The sequence below is a fragment of the Peromyscus eremicus genome, chromosome 4 (genome assembly GCF_949786415.1).
Source record: "Peromyscus eremicus chromosome 4, PerEre_H2_v1, whole genome shotgun sequence".
Lineage (NCBI taxonomy): Eukaryota > Metazoa > Chordata > Mammalia > Rodentia > Cricetidae > Peromyscus > Peromyscus eremicus.
In genome coordinates, this window is record NC_081419.1 from 46,564,706 (window position 1) to 46,578,610 (window position 13,905).

The 13,905-nt window shown below is 41.3% G+C and overlaps 1 protein-coding gene across 4 annotated transcripts in view; it reads right to left on the bottom strand.

The window, feature by feature from the left end:
- Positions 1-13,905, bottom strand: part of Stk39 (serine/threonine kinase 39) — a 280,274-nt gene that overhangs the window by 105,505 nt on the left and 160,864 nt on the right. For all 4 annotated transcript variants that reach the window (XM_059260604.1, XM_059260606.1, XM_059260605.1 and 1 more), the window contains 2 exons: positions 4,840-4,962; positions 4,721-4,750 (listed from right to left, as the gene is read on the bottom strand). In XM_059260604.1, coding sequence (XP_059116587.1) covers positions 4,721-4,750; positions 4,840-4,962 — 153 coding nt within the window. The remainder of the gene's footprint in view (positions 1-4,720; positions 4,751-4,839; positions 4,963-13,905) is intronic.

The following is a 13,905-nucleotide window of genomic DNA, read 5'->3' on the forward strand; positions in this document are numbered from 1 at the left end:
GGACTAGGACATATATGTTGAAAAGCAACTGTAATAAGAGCCAAAACATGGTACTAGGTATGTCACTATCAAGTGTTTTAACGTTGCTGTATGTTTGAAAAGTTTTATAACAACATATTGGTAAAAAATGACTCTTTGAAAAACAATTAACTGCTGGGCAATGGTGGCACATGCCTTTAATCCTAGCACTTGGGAAGCAGAATCAGGCAGATCTCTGCGAAGTCAAGGCCAGTCTGGTCTACAGAATGAGTTCCAGGACAGCAAGGCTGTTACATAAAGAAACCCTGTCTTGGGGAGGCGGCAAGAAAAAGGGTAATAATCGATGCTAATCTATGGCCACTAATTAGCAGAGGACCAGGCCTTCTACCAAATACCCCTTTGAAGATTCATGCAGGCTGATCCACAATCTGCTCCATCCTTCCCTGTTCCCTTGTTCCTGGACCATCATTAAGACGGCAAGCAAGTGAGTCAGGTGGGCTGGACAGAGGGGCCAAAAACCTTGCAACTTCCCATGTTGGTATAACCCTGCATGTCATAAAGAAGTTACTCCCATTGGCACAGGACCAGGACATGGGACTCCTCCAAACATGCAAGGGTGCTCAGTGTAAGATAATAGCCCCCTATATAAGATATATTCACTCATAATCAAGTTCAGGTCCTACTGTCAACACCATAGACTCATCCTATGAAATTAGACCCCAGCCACATACTCCTTACACTGAAACCCTAAAAGAAAGCCGACAGAATTGATAGCAATCACCCATCAACAATACAGAAAAATGTATCAGAACATGGTGCTAGGTCACTATAAAGTTTTTTAATATTGCTATATGTTGGAAAAGTAATCCAGAAATGTTCTGGATTGCTTTCCTTCTAAACAATTTTGCTACAAGAAGAGTACTTGAGTGGGTATGCATTTTGACAGGAAGGAAGGAGGAAAACAAGAAATGAATGTTGGACACCCCTCTGGAAACAGACCCTGATGGAGACCTCAGACCTGGTAAAGGAGGGGTAAACACTACAGAGCTGAAACAAAACAAAAAAGAAACAAAGAAGCACTGTCTACTTTCCACCTTCTGATAGGGCAGAGTCTTGCCTGCTCTTTTTCTGCTTTTAGTAACACTGTAGCAAAATACAGTGTGTTTGTGGATTGCATCCCCATAGAGCAGGAAGAGGACATTAGTGGTCAAACTAGTGAAATCCAAGGGAAATCTGAAGCTAGCTGATACTAACGTAGCAGAATCCATTTCTGAGTTCTGATAAATACACCCAGATTATATGAAAAATAACCCAGAGAAAAACTGCATGAGGAGTTTGCCATCTTTGCAGCATTTCTACGAATGGAAAATTGTTCTGAAACAGTAAGCGAATGTTTGGAAGCATAGTAGATTTCTGGTCACAAATCTAACTTTGGTCACAAGTACTCTTGAAGGCAGTCACCTGCACTAACAGGCAGCAGCTGGGCACCGAGGCTGCACAGCCTGTGACAGACAGGGCTCAGCATTGTACACTCAGGAAGACATCAGCCTTCCTCTGCCTTTTCACAGAGGTCTAGAACAAGCACGCCAAGAGCTGCAGAGCATCCCTGAAACACCTTCCATCGGAACGGTTTGAAGAGCTAGTGGCAGTTTTAAAAACCACCAAACAAGAGAAATACATTTAATCTTCACATTATGTTTAATCTCTAGTTAAACCTGGTAAAATTAATTCGATCTAAATCCACACTGAAAAGCTGTTCTGATGAGAGTAAGACTGCAGAGCCAGAGATGCTTTCACAGATATTCTAGACAAGACCCTTCAACATCCTTCCTGTAGCGTCTGCTTAGCTCAAAGACAAGTTTTCAGCTGATTGGTGAAATGTTTCCTTGCCTTATTATTTATTTATTTATTAATTCCAGACAGGCAGATACTTCAGGAACTTTGACCCATAACCTTGGAAGCCATTCTGTACATTGGGATTCAGAGTGACTTCTGTGGTTTTCCTTGTCCTGTGAGAAGCTTTTTAAAAATCAGAGTTGCCCAGACCTGACTGTAAGTGACCAAGTTCAACCCTATGGGCTGAGCTCTAAGTATCAATCACTTCATGTTCTTCATGTTCAGGTTTTGCCTGCTCTGATTTTGGACGCAGGGCAGTAAGTCTTTTCCTATTGGCTAACTGATACGTGGCTTTTAAAAGGATCTGTTTAAATGAAAGCCTTGCTGAATGTCTTCCTCAGTTAAAGGGAACCGAAGGGAGCTAGATTTAAAGAAAAAAAGTCAGCTTCGTTTTTCACATAGAAAATTAAGAGAAGCCAAAGTGACAGAATCATGCAACAAGTACTTACTTCAGAGTCTGACAAAAAGAAATTCCAAACCACTTCTCAAAAGAAGATCGATACTGTATAAGAACTGTAAATTTCAGATAAGATTTATGAGCTGGGAAACACTCCCAAAAAAGCCAGTCCTTGCCCAGGCCTTCCTCGACACTCTTCCCTAAGATGAAAAGCTCCCTGGAAAGCAAGCATTCTCTCTGTGCATAAATCCCATGGTGTCTAACACAGTTCCAAGCAGACATGAGGTATGGGTTCAGTTTTTGATCAATTAATCCACTCTAGTTCTAATATTAGTATTGTTGTTAATGAACTTTGGTCTCCATGGACTTCTGTCTCCAAGTAGAACAAGATGATAAATAAGAGAGGGCGATTATCCATTTGCTCCAAATTATTAATTACTAGTGGGTAAGTTTCCCAGAAGATTGTATTTTTTAAAAACTGGGCCAATTTCTCAAAGTGCTGGGCTATGATTTTCATGCTAACTAGTGTTAACTCTGAAAGCCTAAAAGTCCATGTTGGAAATTCTTTCCAAAGTAGAACCTCCAGATGCAGCCCAAGAGCTACCTTTTCCCTCAGTACCCCACTGACAAACACCTACTCAGACCTTCCTGACCTTCCCCAGCAGACGCTGGGATATCTACATGTGCTACCTTAGCCTGCCAAAGATGCCATGCAGCCTCTCATAAGCAAAGTAGCCATAAAAATGCCACATCTAGGGCTAGAGAGATGGCTCAGTAGTTGGGAGCAGTGGCTGCTCTTCTGGTAGACCCGGGTTCAATTCCCAGCACCCACAGGGCAGCTCTCAACTGTCCCTTGGAAAAAGACTACCAGCCTGTTTCTCTCTAGTTCACCAAAAAAAAAAAAAAAAGAAAAAGAAAAATGCCACATCTCACTCTGTCTAAACACGGAAGTACCAAAGTTGCTTTTGCTCCAACTACATAAGTCCTGTGTTTTTTTATCCCCATTCTGAGTGCATAAATATTATAGCCTATTCATACCTGTTTTATGTTTTTTCTCCAGTGCCTGGATATTCATGTTACTGACAAGCATGCACAGTATATTCAGAATGTAAAGGGGACAATCATATAAATAAAATACTGCCTTAGTTTTCTAGTCAAAGATGAATGAACTGCAACACTTTTTGAGTCAATGACAGTGCTTGAAACATCTTCAGTTGTTCTATATCTAAGCAGAACTCAGGCTTTCAATTAGAGACAGTCTTAGATGCAAATGAAAAACCCTGGACTTTGTGCTTTGCTCTAGTCACAGTGGGAAATGGGCAAGAGAGGGTAGAGTGCTTTATACCCAGCTAAGAGTGTTCTAAAACCCCAAGACAAAGTGTTACCCACTATGTCCCATTTTATGAGCTCCACCACTATTCCTATAGTGGAGACCAGCATCCTTGAGTAATGTTTATGTTGTAAGTATGAAGGAGAGAAGGCAGGATCTGAAGGAGAGCCAACTTTGGTGGGCTGAGAAAATCACAGCAGGAACCTTTCACCATGATGAGATGAAGAGAGCAGAGTGGTCAGAAAGGCCAGGGGAGAGAGTGGCTTGTGGCTCCGCTATGGGTTTGCTAAAAGTGCAGCTAGCTACTGCTCCTTCAAACTCCATGTAAGAGGCACTTCACTTAATCAAAAGGAAACGTCTGCTAATTAAAAAAAAGTTAGATGGGTATCACTTGTAGGCCAAAGTTTTCCTGCTTTGTAATGAGGTTTATCAAGGTACACATTAATTACTAAGTCTGTGAAACACTAGGGCTATTTAAATATTCTCAAATTTCCTCTATGAGTATTAGCATACTATAGTCATCATTAGGCATTAGGATAATTAATCAGATGGAGGAAGTAAGTAAAATCTGATCTTAGTAAAAAGATGACCAATTCTCAGAGAAGTCATTAGGAGTGTTTCTTGCTTACCTAAGTCATCCACCACATTTAAAGGTCAAGAGTCATTCAGCCCGGAGTTTTGACCACTCAATGTCTGGGTTTTTTTTCCCCATGAATTAAAATACAAGGCAAATTTTACCTATATGCTTTCAGTATTTCCTAATAGTGTAACACTACAAGTTAAAAATAATTATCTCCCTGTAAGGGCCAAGGATTCCACTGAGTGCTTTCCATGTGATTCTTCCAATCTTCTTGGCTACTACATAAGCGCCATGATCATCCCATACCATTGGGGAGAGCAAAGGCTCAGAGAGTAGGTTAATTTGCCACAGTATGGTAGGGCTAAGGTGACTCACACAGAATTAGAACCAATGAAATCTATATGCCTTCCCTCTCATCTCCATGAGATGTTGAGAACTGTCTCCCAGAAGGATCAGATTCTGATGCCACAACAACGGGGGAATGAAGGAGTGAATAGATAAATACCCCAAACATACATACATAATCGCCATTCCTCACCTCTGGATTTTCTTCTTTTACTCTTCGAGACTGCAAAACAATTATATGTCCATTAGCATACATGATGTGCTGCACCAGCACAGTGCACAGATTGCCCAGTGGTGGCCAAGGCCATTTACCTTCTCTTGGGAGGCAGCTGCCTTTCCTTCCTCACTCTTCTCATCCATTTCGTCATCACTCCACTCCCAGTCTCCATCTTCAGTTTTGTGGAGGTGACCGCTTGACCCAGGAACTCGCCGTACCTGAATCAAAACAAGCCATATCTTCACTGGTTGGATGTGCACAGCACTCAATGGGGCTGCAACCTTGGCTGTACAGTGCAAGCATGAGACACGGAAAACTAACCTACATGGTTATCAATCCACCGACAACTGGAAGGAAGTTAACACTCCAAAAGCCCATACAGCCTGTAGACTCCCACTCTCTTTCACTCTTGAAACACATTACTATAACATACAGAACAAAACATTAAGAATACCATACGCATGAACCACTAAATGTGGACTGCATTTTTCACTTTTACTTAGAAACTTTATTAGTTACCACACACACATAGTCATGAGCCAAGTTTCAAAACTGCCTAAGGAAATGCACCCAGGCACACTTCACTGCTGACTGCGTGAAGGAAGAGAAATCTGGGTGCCTGATGAACCACACTAAGCCAGAGTACCAGCAATCTAACACCTACATACATGGAGCAAACCCCCTTCCATTGCCACCTTGCTCTTTTCCAAATCCTGACATCAACTTTGTATTCCCAGGATTCTGTTCCACCTACTTAAGCAAAACAAAACAGCATGAGACTATCCCTAACACACTTCTCCCACATCTGAAACTTGTGAGATGATGGAATGAAGCATCTTCATCCTCAGCATGGCCATGGTTTAGGTCATAATCGACTTCCTCCCTTATTGCATTTAGGGGTGCAGAGTGTCAGTGTATGATGCAATCCCTGGGGCATGCTTTCCAAGTGTACTATGGTTTGTAAGGAAAAGCTTTCAAAAGGAGAGGACAATGGAGAAAGTGCTGCTGACTACAGCAACTCTAGACATAATTTAGCAAAGCAGTGTAACAGATGAGCACGGTGTGAACACAACCGTGAGTAATCCACTCATTCAGAGGAACTTCAAGTAGAAAAGGACCTCAGAGACCATGTGTTCAACCCCTTCATTTTATAGATGAGGAGATGAAGGCCCAGAAAGTGACTCAATAACAAACACCTGTCAGGACAGAAATCACAGGAAGAAGGAAAACCGCAGACGCTCATTCTCCCAAAGTCATTGAAATCAGAAAGAAGTTGTCCAGAAAAATGCCCCATGAAGACTTTGAAAGTCTATGCTGTGGGGTTAAGGAGATAGTTAGACAGGCAGAGCTCTTGCCTTGTGATCACAAAGACCTAAATTCACCCCCTAGCATTTGCCGGCAAGCCAGCCCAGCCTATTTGGGTAGTTCCAAGCCAGAAGAGGTCCTGTCTTAAAAAAAAAGGTGGGCATCACTTAAGAAATGACATCCACAATTATTTTCTAGCTTCCACACATACATGTACACACACAGGCATGCACGCACGCACACACGCACGCACGCACGCACGCATCTAGGATGTAATGAAGACTATTTTTCTGCAACAGAAACCATTTAGCCATATCAAACTCAAAAGGAACCACTGACAACTTTAAATTTAAGAATTATGCATGTCATATAAACATGAAGACATAGACAGCACATACTCAAGAGATGACCTGGATTTGAGATTATCATGTATAATCTCTGAATGTAACTCTGACTGCCTGCTCTAAAAGATCTGAGCTCTAACAGAAAAATTCAAAAGAACTAAAAAGTTATTCATAATTGCAATTAACTTTTAAAAGATGTAGTCATCTTCATCACTCCAAAAAAAATTCACCTTTGAGATACTCAGTGTGCCACCTCCATGCTTAGCATAGATGTTTTCCTCCACTTGGATTTTGAATTGCTGCAAAAATCCTATTATCGTGTTAGTGATTTTAATGGTTCTTATAGATGCTGGCAAAGTACTATAGAAATAAATGCTGAAATGCACTTAAGGATTTTTAGAACAGATTGCTCATTTCCAAACCACCAAGAAATGGGGAAGAGAAGAGGAAATAATTCTCCACTGACATATACAATACAATTAACTTTCTTGGCAACACTAATCATGATGAGGGATATTTGCTAATGACTATATCTAAAAGAAAGAATTTAGAGCAGTAACAATTATAAAATAGATCTTCAACTAAGAAGTGAGAAAACAAATAAAACCATGGACCAAACAAAAGAAAATAAAACTCCGCCTTTACGAAGAACCGTAGAAACCATTGATAAATTTAGTATTCTTTAATAACTTACACAAAAGCAACCTTCTTCCTCCTGGAAACTTCAAAGAGTTGTGCTCTGAAACATAGACCGTGCCTTACCCCCTGAAGCTGCCTTCATGAGATCTGTCACTCTCTGTTCTACAGCAGAATCCAACTGCAAAGACTAGAACGCCCATCCCTCCATGCCAGCTTTATTGCCGAACACTAGCTGCTTCTGTCTTAGTTTTATTTGCTAAAAGGGAAAAAGATAAAAGAAAATGCCTAGGATTATTGCCCCAGATATTGAAAGACATGACAGGATGGGCCTTTAGCCAACTGTTTGTTGAACAAACTATAAGTACATGCATTAACTTAATCAGGATGAAGGACTTTCCAAATCTTATAAAGGGAAAATGTAAATTTAACAGTATCAAGAATAAAATCCCAAGTTTTTCTCTACAGTGGTCCCCAGCTCACTCCTGGGAATAAAACTGCAGTAAAATTTGAAACCCAGGTTTCATGCTGTGTTCATGTGACAGTGACAGCTAGTAAAAAGAACAAAAATAAATTGTACAGTTACATCCTTGGAGGGAGTTTATTAAGGGCAAAGCAACAACTTTTATATCATAGAGCCAAGGTACCTAAGTTTCACATAGTTTTACAAGTGGCTTTCTGACTTAGGAGCAGGGAAAGACTTTGGAAAGTAAAGATGGGTAGCGGTGGTGGGGGGGACTTTAATTTTCATCTCCCCTACAATGACCACAATCCATTACAGAAAGGAACCAAAGTTCCAATTTCCCACCAGGGTGGGGGTGGGGCCAAAAAAAAGTACAGACAAAAGAGCAGTGGTGCTTGTTGGTCAGTTCTAGTGGTCACTGGGCATGTGTCCATGGCAACTCTGGGACACAGCAGCCAGGGGAAGAGGCCATCATGGTAGGACAAGTAGCCACAATGCTCTAATGGTTCCTGTGGCATCTGAGTGGCAGCTGCTGTAAGTATGAGTTCACACATTATGCCTGATCCCAGATCAGGAAGGACAGCAATCTCTAAGAGAGCCACCAAAGAGACCTCTTATATATGGCACTTGATCATAGAAATGGATGTACATGTCTCTACCACACTACTAAGCAAAAGAAGAATGTGTGTCCAGCTGACATGCCCAGCCACTTACCAACCACCATCAACACTTTTCATTGCCACAAAACTCTCTAGACACTGGGCCTTGGAACCTCCTTGGAATAATTTTCCCCATTACTGTAAAGCCCAAACTCAGCTTCTCTTCCCCTGTAGACATAACATGTGCCTGACCCTGCCCTGTTCCAGAGTCATAGGGGACTAGCCCCCTCTGTCCACCCAAGCTCCTCTGAAAAGCTCCCAGAAAGCAACACAAGGCATATTTCTATTTTTAATCATTCTACTATCAAGAAGAATTAAAGCCATTTCTAATTAATTGCTGTTTTTAACATACTTGAGGCACTGCCAAGCAAACAAAAAGCCTTCAGAGTTATCAAAAATTAACCAACAAAACGAGACTGGGTAGGGTTTTAGCAGTAAACATTTCACTGTCTCCAGGGCTCAAACCCTGTCTGAATACTGTCTCCCAGCATCTCGATCCAGCATGTGCTGTCTGGCTCCTGGGCCCTGCCCCCTCTGTCCTCTCCTGTCTGCCATCACACAGGACCTGAAGCTTACTCACAGTGATGCTTGCACTTCCTCATGCCTCACACTCCCCTACTCTGGGGATGGTCCAGTCTATTTAGCACACCACTGAGAAGACACACTGGGTCAGCCTGTACATCCAACTCTCAGCCATCCTGCAGGCATGACCACACCCATTCCTTTACCTCAAACTCTCTCAGTCCTGTGTTCGCGGTGTGTGCGCTCCATCTTTTATCCTCTTCTGCCCATGTCTGCACCCTGTTCTGTCTTTACCATAAACATGGCTGCCCCTCCCCACTATACACTGTCACACAACAGTGTGACCGTGAGTCCCAAAGCCTTTCCCACAGCTTCCCCTCCCACACTGAAGGAGAGAGCTTTAGAGCACAGCATGTCTTAGTGTTGATTTCCAAGTACATGGCTGGATATGAACATCTTAGTAATGCCTCAAAATTACATTTCTGAGCCCTCTCCTCCAAGCCTCCTTCTGACACTTCCTCAGTGTTGTCTATGATAAGACTTGTAGATTTTCACCATGGCAACATTCACCATGTCCATCATGGGGGTCAAAGGGCATGATCACCTAAAGCTCCCAACATGATCCCTGCGCCTCACCATAAACACCCAAGACCTGAAAGGTGATATAATTAATAAAATTAATTTTTCCTCACAGCCAGGTCTATCAAATAACGCATTTTGCAACTTTTACCTCCTCAGCTGCAATGTATTGCCACTGTCTCCTTCAACATTGATGTTGCCTTTTCTATTACACAATTACTAACTCATCTGCAGGCCACTGATTTCTCACTCATGTTAGCCTTCATAGTGTGTCAAGGAGCATACAATTACTTTCTCACTCTGACCTATAGGATGAGTTCAGACATTGTAACATTCAAGTCTCTACATATTCTGGTCTAAGATCATATTTTTCGGACTCAGTCTCCATTATATCCCTCTATAGTCTGGGTATGTACGAATTGCATACTTTCTTGATTCTGCTACTTTATGCATGCATGATATGCACCTTGGCCTGACCTGTCTTTCCATGTTCTCCAATGATGTTTAATCTAGGAAGCTTCTCTGGTCCTCCCATTTGTAATTCTGCCTACATGTTTACATCATTCTGCTTTTTATTATTTTTGATGGATTACCAATCAAACTGTATACTGCTTCAGGGAAAAGAACTTGCCTTGGCCTTATTACAAATCACTTTTTTATTTATCCAGTCAACCAAGTTTTATTGAATATCTTTCTACCAAGTTCTAGATCAAATAGGAATAAGGGCCTGTATCTCTTCTTAAATCACAGTCCAAAGAGGAGGAGGAGTTAATTGTTTCCATAAATGATGAATGTTATACCCAAGATAGAAACCTGGAAGACCAGGTTATACATGACAAGACAACAGTCTCTCAAGCGTTAGGAAGTATGTGGTGTGCACAAAGGAAAGGCAACAGCCCCAGAGGATACATCAACATCACAGTTCCTGCATCTATTGCTCAAGGAACATCACACAGGGGGAGGTGGACATTGTAAGAGCCAGAATACCAGAAGTCTACTGTGCAACAGTCTCTCCTAGAAATGGGTGCATAAACAAGACCACAACGTTGGCTATATCCATAGACATGTTAACATGGAAGGGGAAGATTTTTGTGAGGTCTTACCCCAAATAAAGAACTATAGAGAACTACAGCCAAATAATAACTGTTGGAAGAGAGAGAATTAGATTATCCCAGGGGTGAGCCCCTTATTGATTATCCAATACAAGGTGATCAGCCCTGAAACCATATACACACGAACAAAAACAGATTCAGCAGGTTGTATTTATACATTTTTGTATACAGATCCATCCAAATATATGAAACAAAAATAATCAAAGAAAAAGGGAGTATCAATTTGAGAGTGAGGAAGGGAATCGAAGGGGCTGGATAGAGGATACCTGGGAGAGGATGTGGGGAGGAAAGGAAGGGGTAAAGTGATGTAATTCTATTTTACTTAAGGATGTATTATAAAGAATAGTTAAAAATACATTCTATCAGCAGGACAAGTTTGGTTTATGAGTTCACAGCCTCTGTTATATAGCCCAGCAGATAATTTGGAGTTCATAGACAATGAACGAAAGAAAATATTTGAGATAGCAGGGGGAAGAGGGGCTTGAGAGTGACAGCAGTCGGAAGCAATCAGTATGCTAACTGCCCCAGACACTGCAGATACCTAACAATCACCCAAAACTGAGTAACTCCAAAACAGCAGCAACACAGCGCTGTGGAATATTAGTTGAAGATGTGCTACGTTTGTTTATGCTGTGGAACATTTGCTTAATGATGCAAAGATGTGTTCAATTCTTTTATGTTGCATTTGTTTAACTCTGTGAAGCTGTGTTACTTTGCCTATCTAAAAAACCTGATTGGTCTAATAACGAGTGGAACGGCCAATAAGTAGGCAGGAGAAACTCAGTATTTTAAAAAAAAAAAAAAAAAAAAAAAAAAGGAAAAGAAGAAATGGAATGGATAGGTATAAGACATTATGGTAGATTATTGTGTATACTAGTAAATAAATTTAGTAAAATAGCAGCCTTAAATAATTTGCACTGTAATTTGCACTGTTATGGATTCTTATATGTTGATACAAATGTAAACTATTTTTATATTCCTGTTTAAGATAATTTGTATATTGATACAAATACAGAACTATACTTGTTATAATGTACATATATTTCTACTCTTATTTGAAATATTTGTATATTGATACAAATGTAAATTTATATCTGTCATACTTTATGTATGTTCTACTTCTGTTTAGGATATTCGGTATATTGACATATATTTAAGATTATTGTCATATTGCATATCACACTACATACTCCTACCTCTGTTATAAATATTGATATATATTTAAGATTATTGTCATATTGCATATCGCACTATACACTCCTACCTCTGTTATAACATCTTGTGTATTGTCACAATTTTGAAGCCATCGTTCTTTACCATACACTTGCTTATAGACTGTCTACCTTGTTTACGTGAAGCCTTAGTCCTTAGGTTATTTCGGTAGATAAGACTTATAGATTTATAGTCACCTATGCTTGTCATCTCTATAGTTACGTTAGTGAGGTTATCCATATTTACAGATACATAGGTCAGATGGACAGGTAATCTTCAAACACTTCATAGACCTAGAGAATATGGCATTTAAATAACTTAGAATTCTGTTGACGTGAGACACAATTGCTCCTGGCAGCACCAATTTGATCCCGAGAGAATGTTGGGCTTCTAGACATTTCCATTTGGAAGTTTGTCTTCTTGGCACAAAATGGCCTACTGGGCAAAGAACTGCCCTTGCCTCGACGGCTGACAGTACAAATGCAATGCTATCCTTTCTGGACAAGCAGGACACAAGGAAAGCGACCACTGTACTCTGCCAAGACAGGGTAAGATGGTCTTTCAGAATTCCTGCTTCTGAAAATGGTCTGTCAGATACTTTAGGCCTGTAGCCAATTTGAATGCACCAACAATGCTGAGAAACATTAGGTGACTGTCCAGGCTGCCAGCTGTCTCGGTCTACTCTCGCAAGATTCCCGAAAGTTGCTTGCATCCATCTACCATTTCTCAGGTACCATTATATTCCTTCTCAGGTCTTTGATGGGATTGAAGGCTAGCAGTTACAGTTACAACTTAGTAGATAGAACATATTAAGTATTAGATTCAGGTTCTTTAGGATAGGACACCTTTTAGAATGATCTTTGTAACATGCCATTTACCTATGCTCTATACTTCTCTGGATTTTAGTATGTGTTTCTTGCTTGATATTGTTTACCTTATCTAGGTCATTATCCCTCATTATTCCTGGACAATATTTGATAACCATTCCTTTGTATATAGTCTTGTATTAGGTTAGAACTTTCTTATTTAGACAAAAAGGGGGAGATGTAGTGGGTAGCCATTCCAGCTTTGATCTGGAAGTTCCAACCCCCATTGAGACTTCGGCAACTGTCACGCCTACAAGGCGTGGCCAAGGGAGGCGCCTGGGGACCCGAGATCTGGATCGGCGGACACTGGCTCAGTTCCAGGACCCTGGATGGTGGAGGTGGACAAAGCAGAGCTCCAGAGAACACCGCTGGACTGTGATACACCTTCCCCAGACCCCGCGACCTACCTATCCCTTAATTTCTAAGTTACGCCATTAAATAAATCTCCTTTTAACTACGTGGAGTGGCCTTAATAATTTCACCAATAGACAGGCGAGGCTGGCATGCAGAGAGGATAAATAAGAAGAGAAATCTAGAAGAAAAAGAGATCAAGGAGCCAGAGAAGGAGGACGACTCCAGGGGCCAGCCACCCAGCTACATAGCAAGCCATGGAGTAAGGAGTAAAGAAAAGATATACAGAAACAGAGAAAGGTAAAAGCCCAGAGGCAAAAGGTAGATGGGACAATTTAAGAAAAGCTGGCTAGAAATAAGCCAAGCTAAGGTGGGGCATTTGTAAGTAAGAATGAGCCTCCCTGTATTTATTTGGGAGCTGGGTGGTGGCCCCCAAAGAGTAAGGAGTGAAGCAACAACAAGGAACGCAGACCTTTCCATCACAGCTGACAACTGCCAAGAGACTCCCGAGTCGAGGCAAGCCCTCTCCAAGTTACAATACGGAGTAACAGGTCTTGCCTACTCTTGTTTTAGGAAAGGTGTTTTTTTGTTTGTTTATTTTCTTTTTCCCTTTTTTGGAAATTTATTTTTAAAAAATTTTTCATTTTACATACCAATCCTGGTTCCCTCTCCCTCCCTTTCTCCCCTCCACCCCCCCCCCATCCACTCCTCAGAGAGGGTAAAACCTTCCTTGGGGACTCAACAAAGTCTGGGATACTAAGTTGAGGCAGGACTAAGCCCTTCCCCCTGTGTCAAGGATGAGCAAGGTATCCCACCCTAGGGAATGTGTCCCAGAAAGCCACGTCACACATCTGGGATAAGTCTTGGTCCTACTGCCAGGGAATCCCCAAACAGATCTAGCCACATAACTGTCACCCACATTCAGAGGGTGTTAGTAGAGGGAACCATTAGCGGGCTAGGGAGAAACCTGGTGCTAGGGAAATCCCCAGGAATCCACAAGGATGGCACCAGCTAAGACTCCTAGCAATAATGGAGAGGGTGACTAAACTTACCTTCCCCTATTAAGCAAATTAGTGACTACCCTAATTGCCATCATAGAACCTACATCTAGT